This window comes from Zalophus californianus, chromosome 1, assembly GCF_009762305.2.
Source record: "Zalophus californianus isolate mZalCal1 chromosome 1, mZalCal1.pri.v2, whole genome shotgun sequence".
NCBI lineage: Eukaryota > Metazoa > Chordata > Mammalia > Carnivora > Otariidae > Zalophus > Zalophus californianus.
The window spans coordinates 135,697,673-135,713,113 of NC_045595.1; the positions used below are offsets into that span (position 1 = coordinate 135,697,673).

Below are 15,441 nucleotides of genomic sequence, written 5' to 3' on the forward strand. Positions count from 1 at the left end.
CTGGAATCTCAGGAGACACGTGGAGTTTGGGCCCTGCTACTTACCTGCCACGTGGGACTCACTTACCTGCCTTTAGAGTTGACTTTGCTATTGGTTGCTTCAGCTATAAATTCACGAAATCATCATCTCCCGCCTACCACACAGTTTCGGGGTGTGGACGATAGGCTGACATCTGGGAAAATGCTTGGTCACATCCCCAGATGTTGCTTCCTTTGCTGATTCACAGTGCCACATGGTCATCATCTTGCGGTGACACTCCAGATCTCTTCCTTGGGATAAATCATCTAGGGTCTTACACTAGGTGATACAGAGGGCTAAGGTAACCCAACGAAGCCCAAGCCTTCTGTTCTCCCATCTCCAAATTCACCTGCAGAGCTTCAGGCTGGGGACTGAGAAAGACAGTAAGAAACAAATCCTCTCCTTTCTCCAACCCACCGGCGCAAGAACTTTCCATCCACAGTTGGAGGCCTGGAATGGGGTCACTGCTCAGTGGAGGCTGGTTAGTTCAAGGACACACACGCCCCAGTCCAGCCTTTAATCCCATCCAGCAGGTGCCTGAGCGGGTGAGTCACCACCCAGACTTGTGGGCTCTCTACCTCCACCCCACACACCCTGCAAATGCTCCGCCTGCACTCACCGCCCTAGGACTCATCCTCTTCAAAATAATTTCCTGGGTTTCTGATTATAAAGTAGTATCAATTCATTTTAGACAACTAGGAAAATTCAAAAAGGCAAACAGAAAAACACCACTAATAGCTGCCATGTTTGCTTTGCCTTGCTTTTCATTTCCATCAGTTCCCACACCTGCTTGGTTCCTGCAGAATTCCATCTGACCTCTGACTGCACCTCCTTGAACCCTACTGTGACAAGCCTGAGGCCCAAGGTCCTGCCTCACTCCCTTTGGTCAGCACAGAATGGGGTGGCACGGCAAGGGTTAAAGACATTACCAGTTTGCAGTGATTGCACTGTAATGAGGACGAGATGCTAAATTAAAGTTTATTGCAGAATACAAGTGTATGTAGTCAGCATTTGTAGGAGGCTACAATGAGATGCCTTCTAGAACTTGGCAGTACAATTATGTAGAGTTAAGTGAGTAAAATGCACATGCAGTAGATGAGATTAGCTGTCGGCAAAAGTCCTTTTAAGACAAGTCGTCTTTTGTGAAGGCAGAAACGGCTAGCCTAGAATGCTAGTCAAGATGTGATTAAACATGGAAGAAGCCACAGCCTCATCAAAGCACTGAAATGTCTGCAAGATGGTGTGTGTGTGCTGGGGGTGGTCTGTGTGGAGCACAGAAGGCGGGGAGGAAGGGAGTCTGTTGGTGTTGCTGGGACACCGCCTGCAGAGCAGCCCCACCGGGTGAGGCGGGGTGCACCAGCCTGTGGGCAGGGGTGCGCTGGGTTAGAGATGGAACGTCACCCCCTCCGCCCTGCTCCCAGGCTCCCCAGCAGCGTCCGGGCTCAGCCTCCAACTACCCTGAGCTTGGGAAGAGGAGCCACCAGAGGGAGCAACTCAGGCAAAGGGCCGAGAACGGGAGCTCGGGAGCCAAAGGAGCTGGGTTCCCTCTGACTCCGGCTACCTACAAGTGGTGTCACTTGGGGCAAAAGTATTTACTCCTCGAGCACTTTTCCGGATCCGTGAAATGCAGCGCTGAAATCTCCCTTAGAGGACTGCCCTGAACAGCAAGGCTGGGCTGCAATTCCTAATAACCGTAACAATGGCATTATCATTGTTACTCATCAGCAAATTTATTTAGCAGTCCCTAGTGAGGTTATTCGATGAAACCCGACCCCAGAAGCTGCTCTTTTCTAGGTGTGAATTAGCGAATTGAGCCTCTGGGTTTGCCACACCGAGGTCTGGACCCTGGGCCTTGGTGACAAGCGACTGCACCCCCGGGACCTATGCTTAGAAGTGTCTCACAGGGCATGTGTAAACCAAATACAAAGCTGTGGCTTGGTGTGAAATAAAGACTGGGGGGCGGGGTAAGTATATTAGTATAAATCTGATGTAGCCAACGAAAAAGTCCTTGTTGCAAAGTGTTCTGGGAGTTGTGAGTAGTTGACTGTGAGTATATTACCATTTTGAGTAGTAATGCTCCGCTGCGCTTCGTAGTTTTTGTACAGTCAAGTGTGATGATGATGTGAACTGCGTTATTTCCTGGCACAAAGTAAGCACTCAATATACATGTTACACATTTCACAAATGCGGGTTTCTGTTTTTGTTTTGTTCACGATGTGTTATTTAAACCAGACAGAACCTCTCCAAAGAAGAAAGGGAGGGGAGAGAATATTCCAAACTCCAAAATATCAGATTTGAGCTGTTACAAAAGAAAAAAATTACATTTATTTTACAAGTAAGTATTTTCCTAAAGTATTATACATAAAGGAAAGTTGAGCTGTCTGTAGGAAAACAATATAATTTTAGGAAATTACAGAGGGGTCAACATTGTGCTTAAAACTTTAACATAGAACAGGTGCAAAAAGTAGCACAGTAAGTGACTACTGCAAGGTATGAACAGCCTTAGAAAGTGTATATGGACACAATGATGCAGAAGCTCAATATTCAAGCCCCTGGTGACCATGTGCTTTCAGACTTGTTCACACTAGTAAAAGAGCACCACTTCAGTCCCAACAGAACTCTAAGCACTCAGAGAAACACGGCCCTTCCGCACGCAATACAGTCAACTCTCCATTCCCCAGAATAATGAAAGGGAGCAGAGACATAACATTTTTAAAAGGTAAAGAATTTCAAAATTAATTTTGAGAAGTGCCCTTATACTTATGTTTGGAGGTGAGAAATACATACAACCCTAGAATTCACAGCACTGAGACGGTTAGTCCAACTCCCATTTCCTTCCCCTCTCCTCCTCAACGGGAAGAGACACAATCCCACACTGTTCACCGAAAAGCCTAGAATGCAACTGGCCTCCTCAATTCTGGCTCCCACCTCCCGTGGGGAGGGGAGTAGGAGAGAAAACTGTAAAATGTTTCCCCTCACGTGAAAAGCCAAAACATGTCAATACAACTTGGCAAACAAGATGGAAAAATCAAGAGCTGATGTATAAATATTAGTTTAACTTGTGCTTGTTTCCCCTTGCCCAAAAGTATTTAAACCACCGAACACGTCTGGGTATTTTGACAGCTTTCTAAAATAGGTGGTGTCCTGTTGCCCAGATAGACAAATTTGTATAAAAGGCGTTTGTTATGATTAGTCCCAAAAGAACGGTTTCAAAGAGGCCAGGAAGTGGAGGTTAAGGTTAAAAAATAAAACAACCAGTCCTAAAACAGGATCCAATCCTGGATCAAATCCGAATGGTACCTCAGGACAACCACTTCGCAGCTTTGTTTTGGTTTGGGTGCTTTCATTTGGTTTGGTTTTACATTGTATTACCTTGAAGTACACATTTTCCTTTTCCAGGAAAGCAACTGGTTTTTCTCCAGAGTTTTCTCAAATTCTTACTTCAAATCTTAAAAATTACAAGGTAAAAAAAAAATACCTAGATTTGACAGTAAAGCCTTATTTGTTAATGTGCCAAAGAATTATGACCACAAAAGCATTTTAATTGGCTTGTCATTTCTCAGAAAAGTTATGAACATATTCAAACCATGAAAATCCTAAAATCAATGCTGGTTTGGTAAGAAAGCTACATTCCATACAGCACTGAGTTGGCATTGTCCGCCTACTAGCTTTTACACCAACTTGCCAGAAGTGGGAATGGAGCCAGGTTTCCATCAAGGACCCCAAAAGCAGTTTCTCCATCCACACAGCCCAACCCTTTGCTCCAAGTGAGCAAACTACCAGGTTCACGCTATAAAGTTTTCATACCTGTCAATGGATAAGTATTAACCAAAAGACTACTTAACATGACTGTGTTTGAGGTCTATAATACACATTACAGTCTAAACATTTTCTAAAGTGCCTATAAATATACTTATACAAATGAGCAATATAATATCAGGTTTACAGAGAAATTCTTTTATATAATATATAACAGGTAGGCCTAGAATTTAAGTTGTAAATACACATTTTTATATCCTTATCAGTTGTTTTTGGAATGCAAGCATAAAGAAACAATTCTGGTTCAATTATATATGATTTCAGAGAATTATTAACAGTGCTAGGACAAAGAAATTCTTGCTTGTGCTTGTGTAGAAAAGGCTATTTTGAGATCCAGGAGCATCTGATATTTAGAATCCAATGGAATATCTCCAATTCTATAAAACAGTAGCAAGTGAAGCTTAGTGAGTTTTTAATTATAAAGAGATTGTGCAAATATTTAAAGTGATTATCAACCATTATTAAATCCAAAAATTCCGTTAAAATCATGGGTAATCTGAATGGCAGTTCAGGAGTTTAAAAAACAGGAACCTAGGCAAAAGTCGTAGATACTACCAATAAAGGCCCCAACCCTGACACAACCAGCTTCAGAAACGTGGCCCTGTGACCACGTATTTCCATGGCTTTGGAGACCTGGTGGTTGACTCCAATCAGTTTAATGAATGGGAATGTGGGCCCAGAGTTGAGAACTGATAGGAGGGGTGTAGAGAAAGAAGACCCTCCATGTGCCCACCCAGGGGCTTCAGTGAGCTCACCCAAGGGCAGGTGCACACAGTGGCTGGCTGCACCACTTGGGTCCCAGGACTGGGCCTTTATGCCCTCCTCCAGCTGGTGACCCCATCACAGGAGGCACTGAGAACCATGGGCAGGCTCATCCGAGGTCTGTCCCTAAGCCACCTGGGCCGGGAAGCCGCTCTCTGCGCCCCCCCACCCCTCCACCTGTCCTTTCCTGTACCCTGCTGTTCCTGCAGCTCCTCTCACCCCCTGCCTGGTGTGACTTGTTGAGTCTATACATTTCAGTAAGTGCGAACTGTATGCTGCATTCTCACCCAGCATAGGAAGTTTTAACTAACACTGTTTTCAAAGGAATATGCGTACTCAGCTTTCTAATCCCTAGGGATGTTCTGGGCACCTAAGCCTGACGAAATGTTCTAGCCAATCACGTGAACTATACATACTACTAAGAAAACAGACTCTGCCTCGAGGGATTTGTGAAGGATGCCAAATGGATGCTTCAGGGAAGAACACAACGGGCCTCTTCTTGTTTCTTAAAATACAAACTCATGGGACATAGAAGAGACGTGCCAAAATGTGGACGGAGCACGAGATAATGCCACAAGAGCACACTCATGGTTAGGATACGAGACATATTTCTCTCTCTCCACCTCTGATAGTTCTGGTTTCATTAGGGCCATATTTTAAACTTCCTGGATTCTTAACTATGCCTTACAGAAAGCAGATCTGGAGAAATGGCAGATAAGCAACTCACACAAAAACACCTTGTATAAATGGAAATTAGAATTCTGAAGAGAGCTAAATAAGAATTATTCACTATTTTGTGTGTGTGAGAAAAGAGAACATGTACAACAGACTATGACTATTACCATAGTAAAGTGAATGAATATCACACAAAATATTTTCTCCTGACTTAGCAGCAAACTATTTCAACTGCTTTTGCATTTGCATAAAAAATCCATGCATCATACTGAATTCTAATCCATTTCTCACCTAAATCATTCTAATGCTTCATACAACCAAATGAAGCAGAATTAATCAAACCTATTAGATTCATTCCTAATCCCTAAAGGACTGCTCTTTAGCATTTCCATGCTAACTAAAACTATTACTGTTTTTTTTTCTTAAGACGTCAGATGTGGCTGCCTCCTAAATATAATACCTATATAACTTCCTAAAAGTTTTCCCCGGATTTGAAGAACAATTAAGAAAAACAGGGAAACACTGAGGAATCCACCCAAGAGGCCAGCTTGAATGCTGCAACATGTTCCCCAGCTGTAAGCTCTCTCCTTCCCCTGGGTCCCCAGAACATTCTGCATGCATTGGCACAGTCCTCTATTGGACTGCGGGGCCCTTCCCATCAGTAGTCAGGTCTTCTTCAGTCTGCATCCCCCCGATGCACCCTGCAGAGCGTAGGCACTCAGCTAAAGCCCGACTGAACGTGAAACTGAAGGTATCAGCTCCGGCCATAACTAGGGGTTGAGCAAGGGTCTCCAGGTACCTCCAGAAGTAAGCCAAGGCAACACTGGCCTAGGCCCAGCAGGTGGTGAGGAGAAGGGAAAAGGGACAGAATGGCATCTACCAGTACACCCTCTGTTCCCCCCTCATGAGCTGATTCCCATTTGAGCTAGCAGAGTAGGGGTGCCTGTCGGCACATCAGAAGGAATGCCAAGAGGGATGTGTATGTGTGTGCGTGTGTGAGTGCGTGTGTGTGTGTGTGTGTGTGTGAAGAACCAGCTCCTTCACTGCCCCCTTCACTCTGGGTAGCTCCTCAACCTGATCCACGATACTCTGTAGTCATCACTTCATTGCTTTCAAAGTTCCCAGTGAACTTAAGGCTGGGTCACAATTCATGACACCAGATGCTACATAGAAAATAAGTCAAGATACAAAAGAAAACCATTTATAAGAAAAAGAATGTCTTAGTTATAAGACTAATTTAAGAGTGATGCTAATCAGCAGACCACTGAACTGCTATGGTTGTTAGAGAGGGGTAGAAAATACCAACTGCATTGGAAAAAGGATCCATCAGACAAAAGTACAAAGGCTCAGCATGGATCAGAGGCTGTGGCTTCCTGCCTGGACTCTCACACGGTGGTTTCTATTGTCTCAATCACTTCCAGATCAGACTGTGAAGGGGAGAGAAGGGTGCACTCATCCGGCTCCCAGCTGCTCTCAGGACTGTAATCTTCCTCGGAACTCAGTTCTGCTCCTTCTTCCGTGTCCTCATCACACGATTCCACATAGTGAGCCCCAATTGCATTGATCCCGGAGTCCTCAGAACTTGAGGGAGAAGAGCAGTGATCTATTTTTGGTGTATTGCTCTCTCTTGAAATTAAGGCATCATGTGCAGAGACCTCCTCGGGGCTCATTTTGTGGGAATGCGGCGCTGGCTGCTTCTGCACATAACACATCTTCCCATTAATGCATTTAACCTGATAATTGTCGATAAAGAGGTCTGAGATCATACAGTACCTTGGTGAATCAGGGGGGAGGGGCGGCTGGAAGACAGATGCAAATTTCAAAAAGTGTTCAGTGAGTGACACTGAGATCTGAATGGTGTTTGTGGGTTCCCGAGGCTTCGCAGGAATCTCAGTGCTCGGAAGCTGCTCCACGGGGGTCATGGGCTGATACACGTATTTGCCTGTGGGGAACACCAAAAAGGTGGTTGAAATCTAAGAGTATGACACAAACTACATTAACATAGCCATAATGGTTTCTTTCCGAGGACTCAGATGTTTTTAAAAATATTTCAATGTCAAAAGAAACTGGTAATAGAATCACTCAACATTGTTATAATCAATGAAAAATACAGCGTGGTACATAATAACATCACGGTATTTTCATCTAAGAAACAACACTCAACAAATTTTAATTTATATTTATGTCTTTTCTAATACTTCTGAAGTGGGTATATACTAAAATCCTTACGTTACAGACAATTTTAAATGTTTTACCCCTCACACTATAATACCGAATGCCCACGATATAGTACGGTAAAAACACGCTGTAAAATAGTAGACTATAAAATTCTAATTCCATTCTATCTTTAATAATTATATATTAATATATGTGTAATATATACATTTAAAAACTGGAAGACTATATACCAATTCATTATCAGGATTACAGAAGACTTCCACATTTTAGGTTTCCACGTTTTCATCAGAATACATATATACACACAGATTTAATAGGTAATGCCCTGTAGGGTTGTCCTAGCCACCAGCAAGGGCTGGGGTAAGGTAATAGGGTGTGAAATGATCTCTTTCAAGACCCAAGCTCATTCATGGCCCAATTAGTTGAAGTTCTCCCTGCCACCAATTCCACTGGCACTAAGCAACCCAAGCTAAGCAGAAGCATGGGTACAGGTGGTGTAGGGGGTGACCTACTGGGTGTTTCCAGGAAACCAAGCTTATCTACAAACTTTCTGCTCTGAGCAGTGTTTCACATAGCTCACCGTGGAAGTGAAACCTAAACAGATCTGTCCCTAATGTGTCTCTTTCTTTGTTCTCTTTCATTTCACTCAACATTTTGCAAAGCCTCTCATGTACCAAGTGCTAAGGAAATAGAGATAGTCTGTACATCTAAAATGATTTCAAAATAGAAATCTGAAAGTTAAAAAAAAAACCCTGAAAAACTGAGACAGTCACAATTGTAGACACCATCTTGGGTTTTTCCTAATATAGTTGATAATCAGTCCATACTGTATCTTCTGCATATTTATGACAGCACGTTTTAACCTTAGCACTACTGCCATTTTAGATCAGATAATTCTTTGTTGTTCGGGGGTGTCTTGTGCACCGTAGGATGTTTAGCAGTGGCCCCTGACCTCTACCCATTAGAAGCCAGGAGCACCTCCACCTCAGGCATGACACTCAACACCGTCACCAGACATTATCATAGAGTCCTAGGGGTCAGAACCGCCCCGGCTCAGGACTACCGATTCCTGATATCCTCATGAGCATCTCTTTGCAAGCAATTTGCTCACTGGGCATAGCACCTGCTCCTGTTTATTTCTTGGTCAGACTGGCAATTCTAGGACAGAAATCACATTTGTAAGGAAAACTACCTTAGACTTTTTAACAACTTATTTAGGCCACGGGAGAACAGCAATTTCAGATCAGAAATGTGAGTAGCAAACTAGGCCACAAATAGTGCAACATCAGTAATCTATTAGGCTCAATTAGCCTGCCTATATTTTTTATTTCTGTTTCCTGACGACTGTACAAAAATGTACGCTTAGTTGTTATCATTTCATTGTAACTAAATTATGTGAAAAATATATTCGTCTTCATTCTGGAGTAACACATGGAAAGGTACATTTAAAACTGTTAAGCCTTTGGGTTCTTAGGTCTGCTTTGAAGCCTGGACACACACACACACACATATATATCATGCAAACCCTATATAGTCTGATAAAAATACAAGTTGAGAAGAACCCATCACACCTGCCTGGGGAACTATATTTCAAATATGCCAGTTATCTTTATTTCTTTGTTATCTATAAAGCCAGTACAGTATTACTACTTGTCAAGAAAAGTTCAAATCAATAAGACTAATTGATAGTTTGGTACAGTAGGACCTCCACATCCAAGCATCACGGGCATTATCAGCTGAAGGGGCAAAGAAGGCAGAACTTCAAGCCTCCCCTCCAATCTTCCAGCCCCAAGACCAGAGAAAGATGTGTCTGGCAAGGACAGAGAAGGGACTACTCGCAGAACTTGGGGGACTGCTCCCCTTATGTTCACAGAGTGAGTGAATAAAACATCTGGAATGGAGTTTGGTCTTTTCTGTTCTTGGCTGGGGGACTGGTGGTTACTGAGTTCAGGAGGCTGTGGATGAAAGGCACTCAAGAAATGCCTGTTGTAGGATGCTGATTAAGTTCATCCTGGCCCAAGTGACCTCTGGTTTAGTTATCCACTTGTCACACTGTAGAAGTTCCTAGAAATTCTTCCTCAGGCTCACAGGGTTCAGGACTTTATTTAGTCCAAAGAAGGGAGTCCATGAAGCCTGACTTTGGGACTGCTGTAACCACCCTGTCCTTCCCCCTGTTCCCCACCACTGCCCCCACCCCGGCCCTACCCTCCTCTTTCTTTTCCTCCTTTGTGCTTCTTCAAAAATTTGTTGCTCTTTCTCTTCATCTCAGCTCTTCTACCTCTTTCTTTCTCTAGTCCTGTCTTCTCCAAAGCTCTGTTTTTCTTCCTTGAAGTGTAGTAAAAGAAAGAGAAATGTAGCTGGAGACAAAGATGTGCAGAATACTGCACTCCAGATTCCATCTGCTTCTACAAGTTACACCTATTAAGTGTGCTTACTCCGAGCTAGGGTGACAGCCCATTATCTGGTGATATGGGCATACAGATGCAAAGAGGAAGGCACAGAAGAAAAAAGTAGTAAAGACGGCCAGATGAGAAACGAAGTTTAGTAAACATCTTTCAAACATCAATTAATTTTAACACTATATTGTTTGATTTTCTTATAGCACATACTTAGCAGGAGAAAACAAGCTTGTATCAAAGATTTAGTTTTGTAAAGAGTACAGAAGGGTTTGTACTTCGTTCCACTCCCCAATAACTTCTGCCCTCTGGTATACTGTACTGTGAGTCTATATTTGTAATGATAGCTCTGCAGCACCACAAGATCCTGAATTACCAGAAATTCAATTATGTCTGCTACACTGTACTTTTTATTAAACAAACTAACACACTGCAATAGCAAGGACTAAAACAAAAGGGGGTTCCTGGCCACTCAGTCCGGAAATTCAATAACCACTATACTCTGTTCTCTGAACAGTCTTTTTATTAAGCGTTTACTATGTTATTTAAAGAAATAAATAGATGAGAACTTTTAAAACTTAAATCTCTAAAAGGAAAAGATATTCAGAGAGAGACAGGGCTTGCAGAATAGAAAGTAGAGAGAGTAAAAGAAAAATCTAGATATAATCCAGCAATTCCACTTCTGGGTATATACCCAAAAGAAATGAAAGCAAGGTCTTAAAGAGAGTCGTTGCAAAACCATGTTCATAGCAGCGTTATTCACATTAGCCAAAAGGTGAAAGCAACCCAACCATCTGTCGACAGATCAATGGAAAAACAAGATGTGGAATATACAATGAATATTATCCAGCCTTAAAGAGTAAGGAAATCCATGCTACAACATGGATGAACCTTGAAGACATTATGCTAAATGAAGTAAGCCAGTCACAAAAAGACAAATACTGTATGATATCACTTATATGAGCCACTTAGATTAATCAAATTCATATAGGAAGAAAACAGAATAGTGATTGCCTGGGGCCAGTAGATAAGAGAGAACAGGGAGCTATTTAATGGGTATAGAGTTTCAGTTTTGCAGGATAAAGAGAGTTCTGGAGATGGTGAGTGGTGATGGCTGTACAACAATATGAATGTAATTGATACCACTGAACCATACACTTTAAAATCATTATGATGGTCAATTTTATGTGTATTTTACTACAATTTTTAATACTAAAAAATCTATGTAATTCACTATATTAACAAACTGGAAGGGAAACTCCATATGATTCAGAATATATAAAGAATCTTACAACTCAATAACAGAAAATAAGCAGCCCAATTTTTAAAAAGAGCAAGGCCGGGGTGTCTGAGTGGCTCAGTCAGTTCGGCTTCCAACTCTTGATTTCTGCTCAGGTCATGATCTTGGGATCATGAGGTCATGATCTTGGGGTGGTGAGATCAAGCCCCACATTGGGCTCCCCAATCAGCAGGGAGTCTGCTTGGGATTCTCTCTCTCCGTTTCCCCTCCCCCTGCTCATATGCTCTTGCACACTCTCTCTCTCTCTCTGGGGTAAATAAATCTTTTTTTAAAAAAAAGGAGTGAGGCTACACAAGGGCAATGCCAGGAATCCTTGTAGCGATGGAAATGTCTGTAATATGACTACATCACTATCAATATCTTGGTTATGATAATGAACTACAATTTTGCAACTGTACTTGTTACTAGGGGAAAGAAGGTAAAGAATACATGGAATCTCTGTATTATTCATAAAACTACATGTGAATCTATCATTTTTTTCAAAATAAAAAATATAATTTAAAACAATGGGGAAAAAAATCCCCATAGAAGTGATGCTGCACTTTTCAATGCATTTTATCAGGAGGTAACATGCTGCTGTTACAGAAGATGGTAACTTTGCACATTTGTTTAATGTGATGTCTAGGTTTCTCAATAAAGTTAGTGTTTTTCCTTTATATCTTAAATACCTTGTGAAGAGATAACTTTGAGACTATGCAAATATCCCATTTGTCACCATACTTTGACCTACTAACTTTAGCATGTACAGGGGGGTCTGGTCTGCAATAATCACTACTGTGGTGTTTGCCCAACAGTTATTTCCTATTTCTATCATTACTTCTATATTTATTAATTAGAATTCTACGTAAGCAAGAGTTATTCCTTCTCCTTCAGTTATTTTTTCAATTATTTAAATTAAGCATGATTCACAGTTTATTTTGTTCTATGGATTGTAATCCATTACTATCATTATTTACTTTGCTGTTCAAATGTCCCATATTTAACTCTGGGAGCTCCTTCAAGTTAGTACCTGTGTCCTCTCAACATGCCCCCATCCTTTTTTGGAGCCTTCCTTGCTTTCTGGTACTGTAAGAGGTTACTGGCTTATCTTATACTTCCCTGCCCCAGTCCAGGAATCAGCCATTTCTCCAAGGAGCCCTAGAGTTCCTTTTCTTAAGAATTTAAACACATTCTTTCTTTTCTTTTTTTAAGATTTTATTTATATGACAGACAGAGAGCCAGAGAGCACAAGCAGGGGGAGCAGCAGAGGGAGAGGGAGAAGCAGACTCCCTGCTGAGCAGGGAGGCCAACGGGGGCTGATCCCAGGACCCTGAAATCATGACCTGAGCTGAAGGCAGACACTTAACTGACCGAGCCACCCAGGTGCCCCCTAAACATATTCTTAAGCTTGTTGTCAAAATAGTCCTGGGAGGCAGCCTTAGCTTGCTAATGACTCATTCACTCACTAAATTCATCCATAGGAAAGTGAATATTAAACTACAGTACTTAATTCCCATTAAAAAATTATATAAAAAATAAAAATAAATGTCACAAACCCATCAATTTATCTGGAATCTTTTTCAAGGGCGCTGAAACCATTTTCTCAATAATGAAACTGACTACACAACACTAAGATCACAAAAACCAATTATGATCCATAAGTGAAAAATTTCAGGGGCGCCTGGGGTGGCTCAGTTGGTTAAACATCTGCCTGTGGCTCAGGTCATGATCTTGGGGTCCTGGGATCAAGCCCCAGCTCCTTGCTCAGTGGGGAGCCTGCTTCTTTCTCCCTCTTCCTCTGCTGCTCCCCCTGCTTGTACTCTCTCTCTGTGTTAAAGAAATAAAATCTCAGGGGGAGGATCAAGATGGCAGAGTAGGAGACCTAAATTTTGTATGGTCCCAGGAATTCAGCTGGATAGGGATGAAACCATTCTGAACACCTACAAACTCAACAGGAGATCGAAGAAAAGAATAGCAGCAACTCTCTGAAAGGAAAAGCGACCATTTCTGGAAGGTAGGATGTTCCATTTGGAGAAGTGAATCTGAGGTGATGTTTGTGAAGACAGACCATGGGGGGCGGGGAGGGAGCCTCCATCACCTGGTTACCAGCAAGTGATAGAGCAGCGGAGCACAAAATTGGAAATTTTAGAAGCCGGCTCCGCTGAGGGACATCGCTCCAGTGGCTAAGCGGGGGGGGGGGGGGGGAACCCTCGCGGGACAGTGTGGTCTCAGGACCCTCGGGGTCACAGAAAGACCGGGGGTGCCTGAGTGCGGCAGAGCTCCCAGGTATCAGAGCAGGGAAGCCGGCTGCAGCAAAGGAGTGGGCTCTCAGCTCGGGGTTGCCATAAACCATGATCTGTGGCACAGTCGGGCCACTGCTCCTCCAGCAGGAACCCAACAAGCAGCAGATCCAGGGAGACTCCCGTTCCTCCCCCAGGAGGAGCGGCAGGGGAGCGCACCACAGAGATCTGCTGGGTTTGGAGACTCCACATGGGGTCGTGTGCCAGAGATAGAAATGCTCGGTCACAGGCCGGGTGAGCACGGAGTGCGGCCGGAGACCGGGGAGACGGGAGTGACCGACTGCTTTTCTCTGGGGGCTCACTGAGGAGTGGAGCCTCAAGTTCTCGGCTCCTCCGGGGCGGAGACTGGGAGGCCGCCATTTTCACTCTCCTCCTCCAAAGCTGTACAGAAATCTTGCAGGGACCAAAAGCTCCCGAGAGCAAACCCAAGCAGATTACTTAGCCCAACCCCGCAAGGGCAGGGCAATTCTGCCTCAGGCAAAGACATGAGAACCACGGCAACATGTCCCTCCCCCAGAAGATCAGCAAGAACAGCCAGCCAAGACCAAGTTTACTGATCAATGAGAACAGCAGAACTCCAGCGCTAGGGGAATACAGCACCTAGAATTCATGGCTTTCTGCACCCCCATTCTTTAGTCTTTTCCCAAAGTTAATTTTTAAAATTTTCCTTTTTTTAAAAAAATTTTCCCCCTTTTTCAACCAACATCTTATCAATCCCTTTCTTAAAAATCTTTTTTATTTTTCATTTTTAGAGTCATATTCTATCCCTTCATTGTAGTTAACCTTATTTTGGGTATATATGTAAGTTGTTCTCTCTTTAAAATTTTGGGATACAGTTTCTTCTAAAAGACCAAAATACACCCTAAATCTCTAGTGTATGGCTTTGTTCTAGTCTCCTGCCTGATCACACTCTCTCCTTTTTTTTAATTTCACTTCTTTCTTTTTTCAACCAATACAATTTTCATCTTTACAGTCATATTCCATCCCCTCATCATATTTACCCTTATTTTTGTACATATATGTTTTTCTTTCTTTAAAATTTTGGGAGGCAGTTTCTTCTAACAGACCAAAATATGCCCAAAATCTAGTGTGTGGCAGTGATTGGTTCACCAGCCTGATCATATCTTTTTTTTTTCTTTTTTCTTTCTTTCCCTTTCTTTTCCCCTGGTTTCAGGTCTCTTCTGATTTGTTTAGTGTATATTTTTCTGGGGTCGTTGTTACCCTGTTAGCATTTGGTTCCCTCATTCATCTATTCTCCTCTGGACAAAATGACAAGACAGAAAAACTCACCTCAAAAAAAAAAAGAACAAGAGGCAGTACCGACTGCCAGGGACCTAATCAATACAGACATTAGTAAGATGTCAGAACTAGAGTTCAGAATGATGATGATAAAGATACTAGCTGGGCTTGAAAAAAAGCATGGAAGATACTAGAGAAACCCTTTCTGGAGAAATAAAAGAACCAAAATCTAACCAAGTCGAAATCAAAAAGGCTATTACTGAGGTGCAATAAAAAATGGAGGTTCTAACTACTAGGATAAATGAGGCAAAAGAGAGAATTAGTGATATAGAAGACCAAATGATGGAGAATAAAGAAGCTGAGAAAAAGAGAGAGAAACAACTACAGGATGACGAGGGCAGAATTCGAGAGATAAGCGATACCATAAGACAAAACAATATTAGAATAATTGGGATCCCAGAAGAAGAACAAAGAGAGAGAGGGACAGAAGGTACATTGGAGCAAATAATAGCAGAGAACTTCCCTAATTTGGGGAAGGAAACATGCATCAAAATTCAGGAAGCACAGAGAACCCCCATCAAAATCAATAAAAATAGGTCAACACCCCGACATCTAATAGTAAAAGTTACAAGTCTCAAAGACAAAGAGAAAATCCTGAAAGCAGCTCGGGACAAGAGGTCTGTTACCTACAATGGTAGAAACATTAGATTGGCAACAGACCTATCCACAGAGACCTGGCAGGCCAGAAAGGGCTGGCATGATATCTTCAGAGCAC

The 15,441-nt window shown here is 42.6% G+C and overlaps 1 protein-coding gene across 1 annotated transcript in view; it reads right to left on the reverse strand.

The window, feature by feature from the left end:
* Window positions 1–989: 989 nt before the first annotated feature.
* The window catches only part of C1H3orf70 (chromosome 1 C3orf70 homolog), an 82,640-nt gene continuing 68,188 nt past the window's right edge, over window positions 990–15,441 (reverse strand). The window contains exon 2 of the mRNA XM_027586787.2: window positions 990–7,216. Coding sequence (XP_027442588.1) covers window positions 6,660–7,216 — 557 coding nt within the window. The 3' untranslated portion in view covers window positions 990–6,659. The remainder of the gene's footprint in view (window positions 7,217–15,441) is intronic.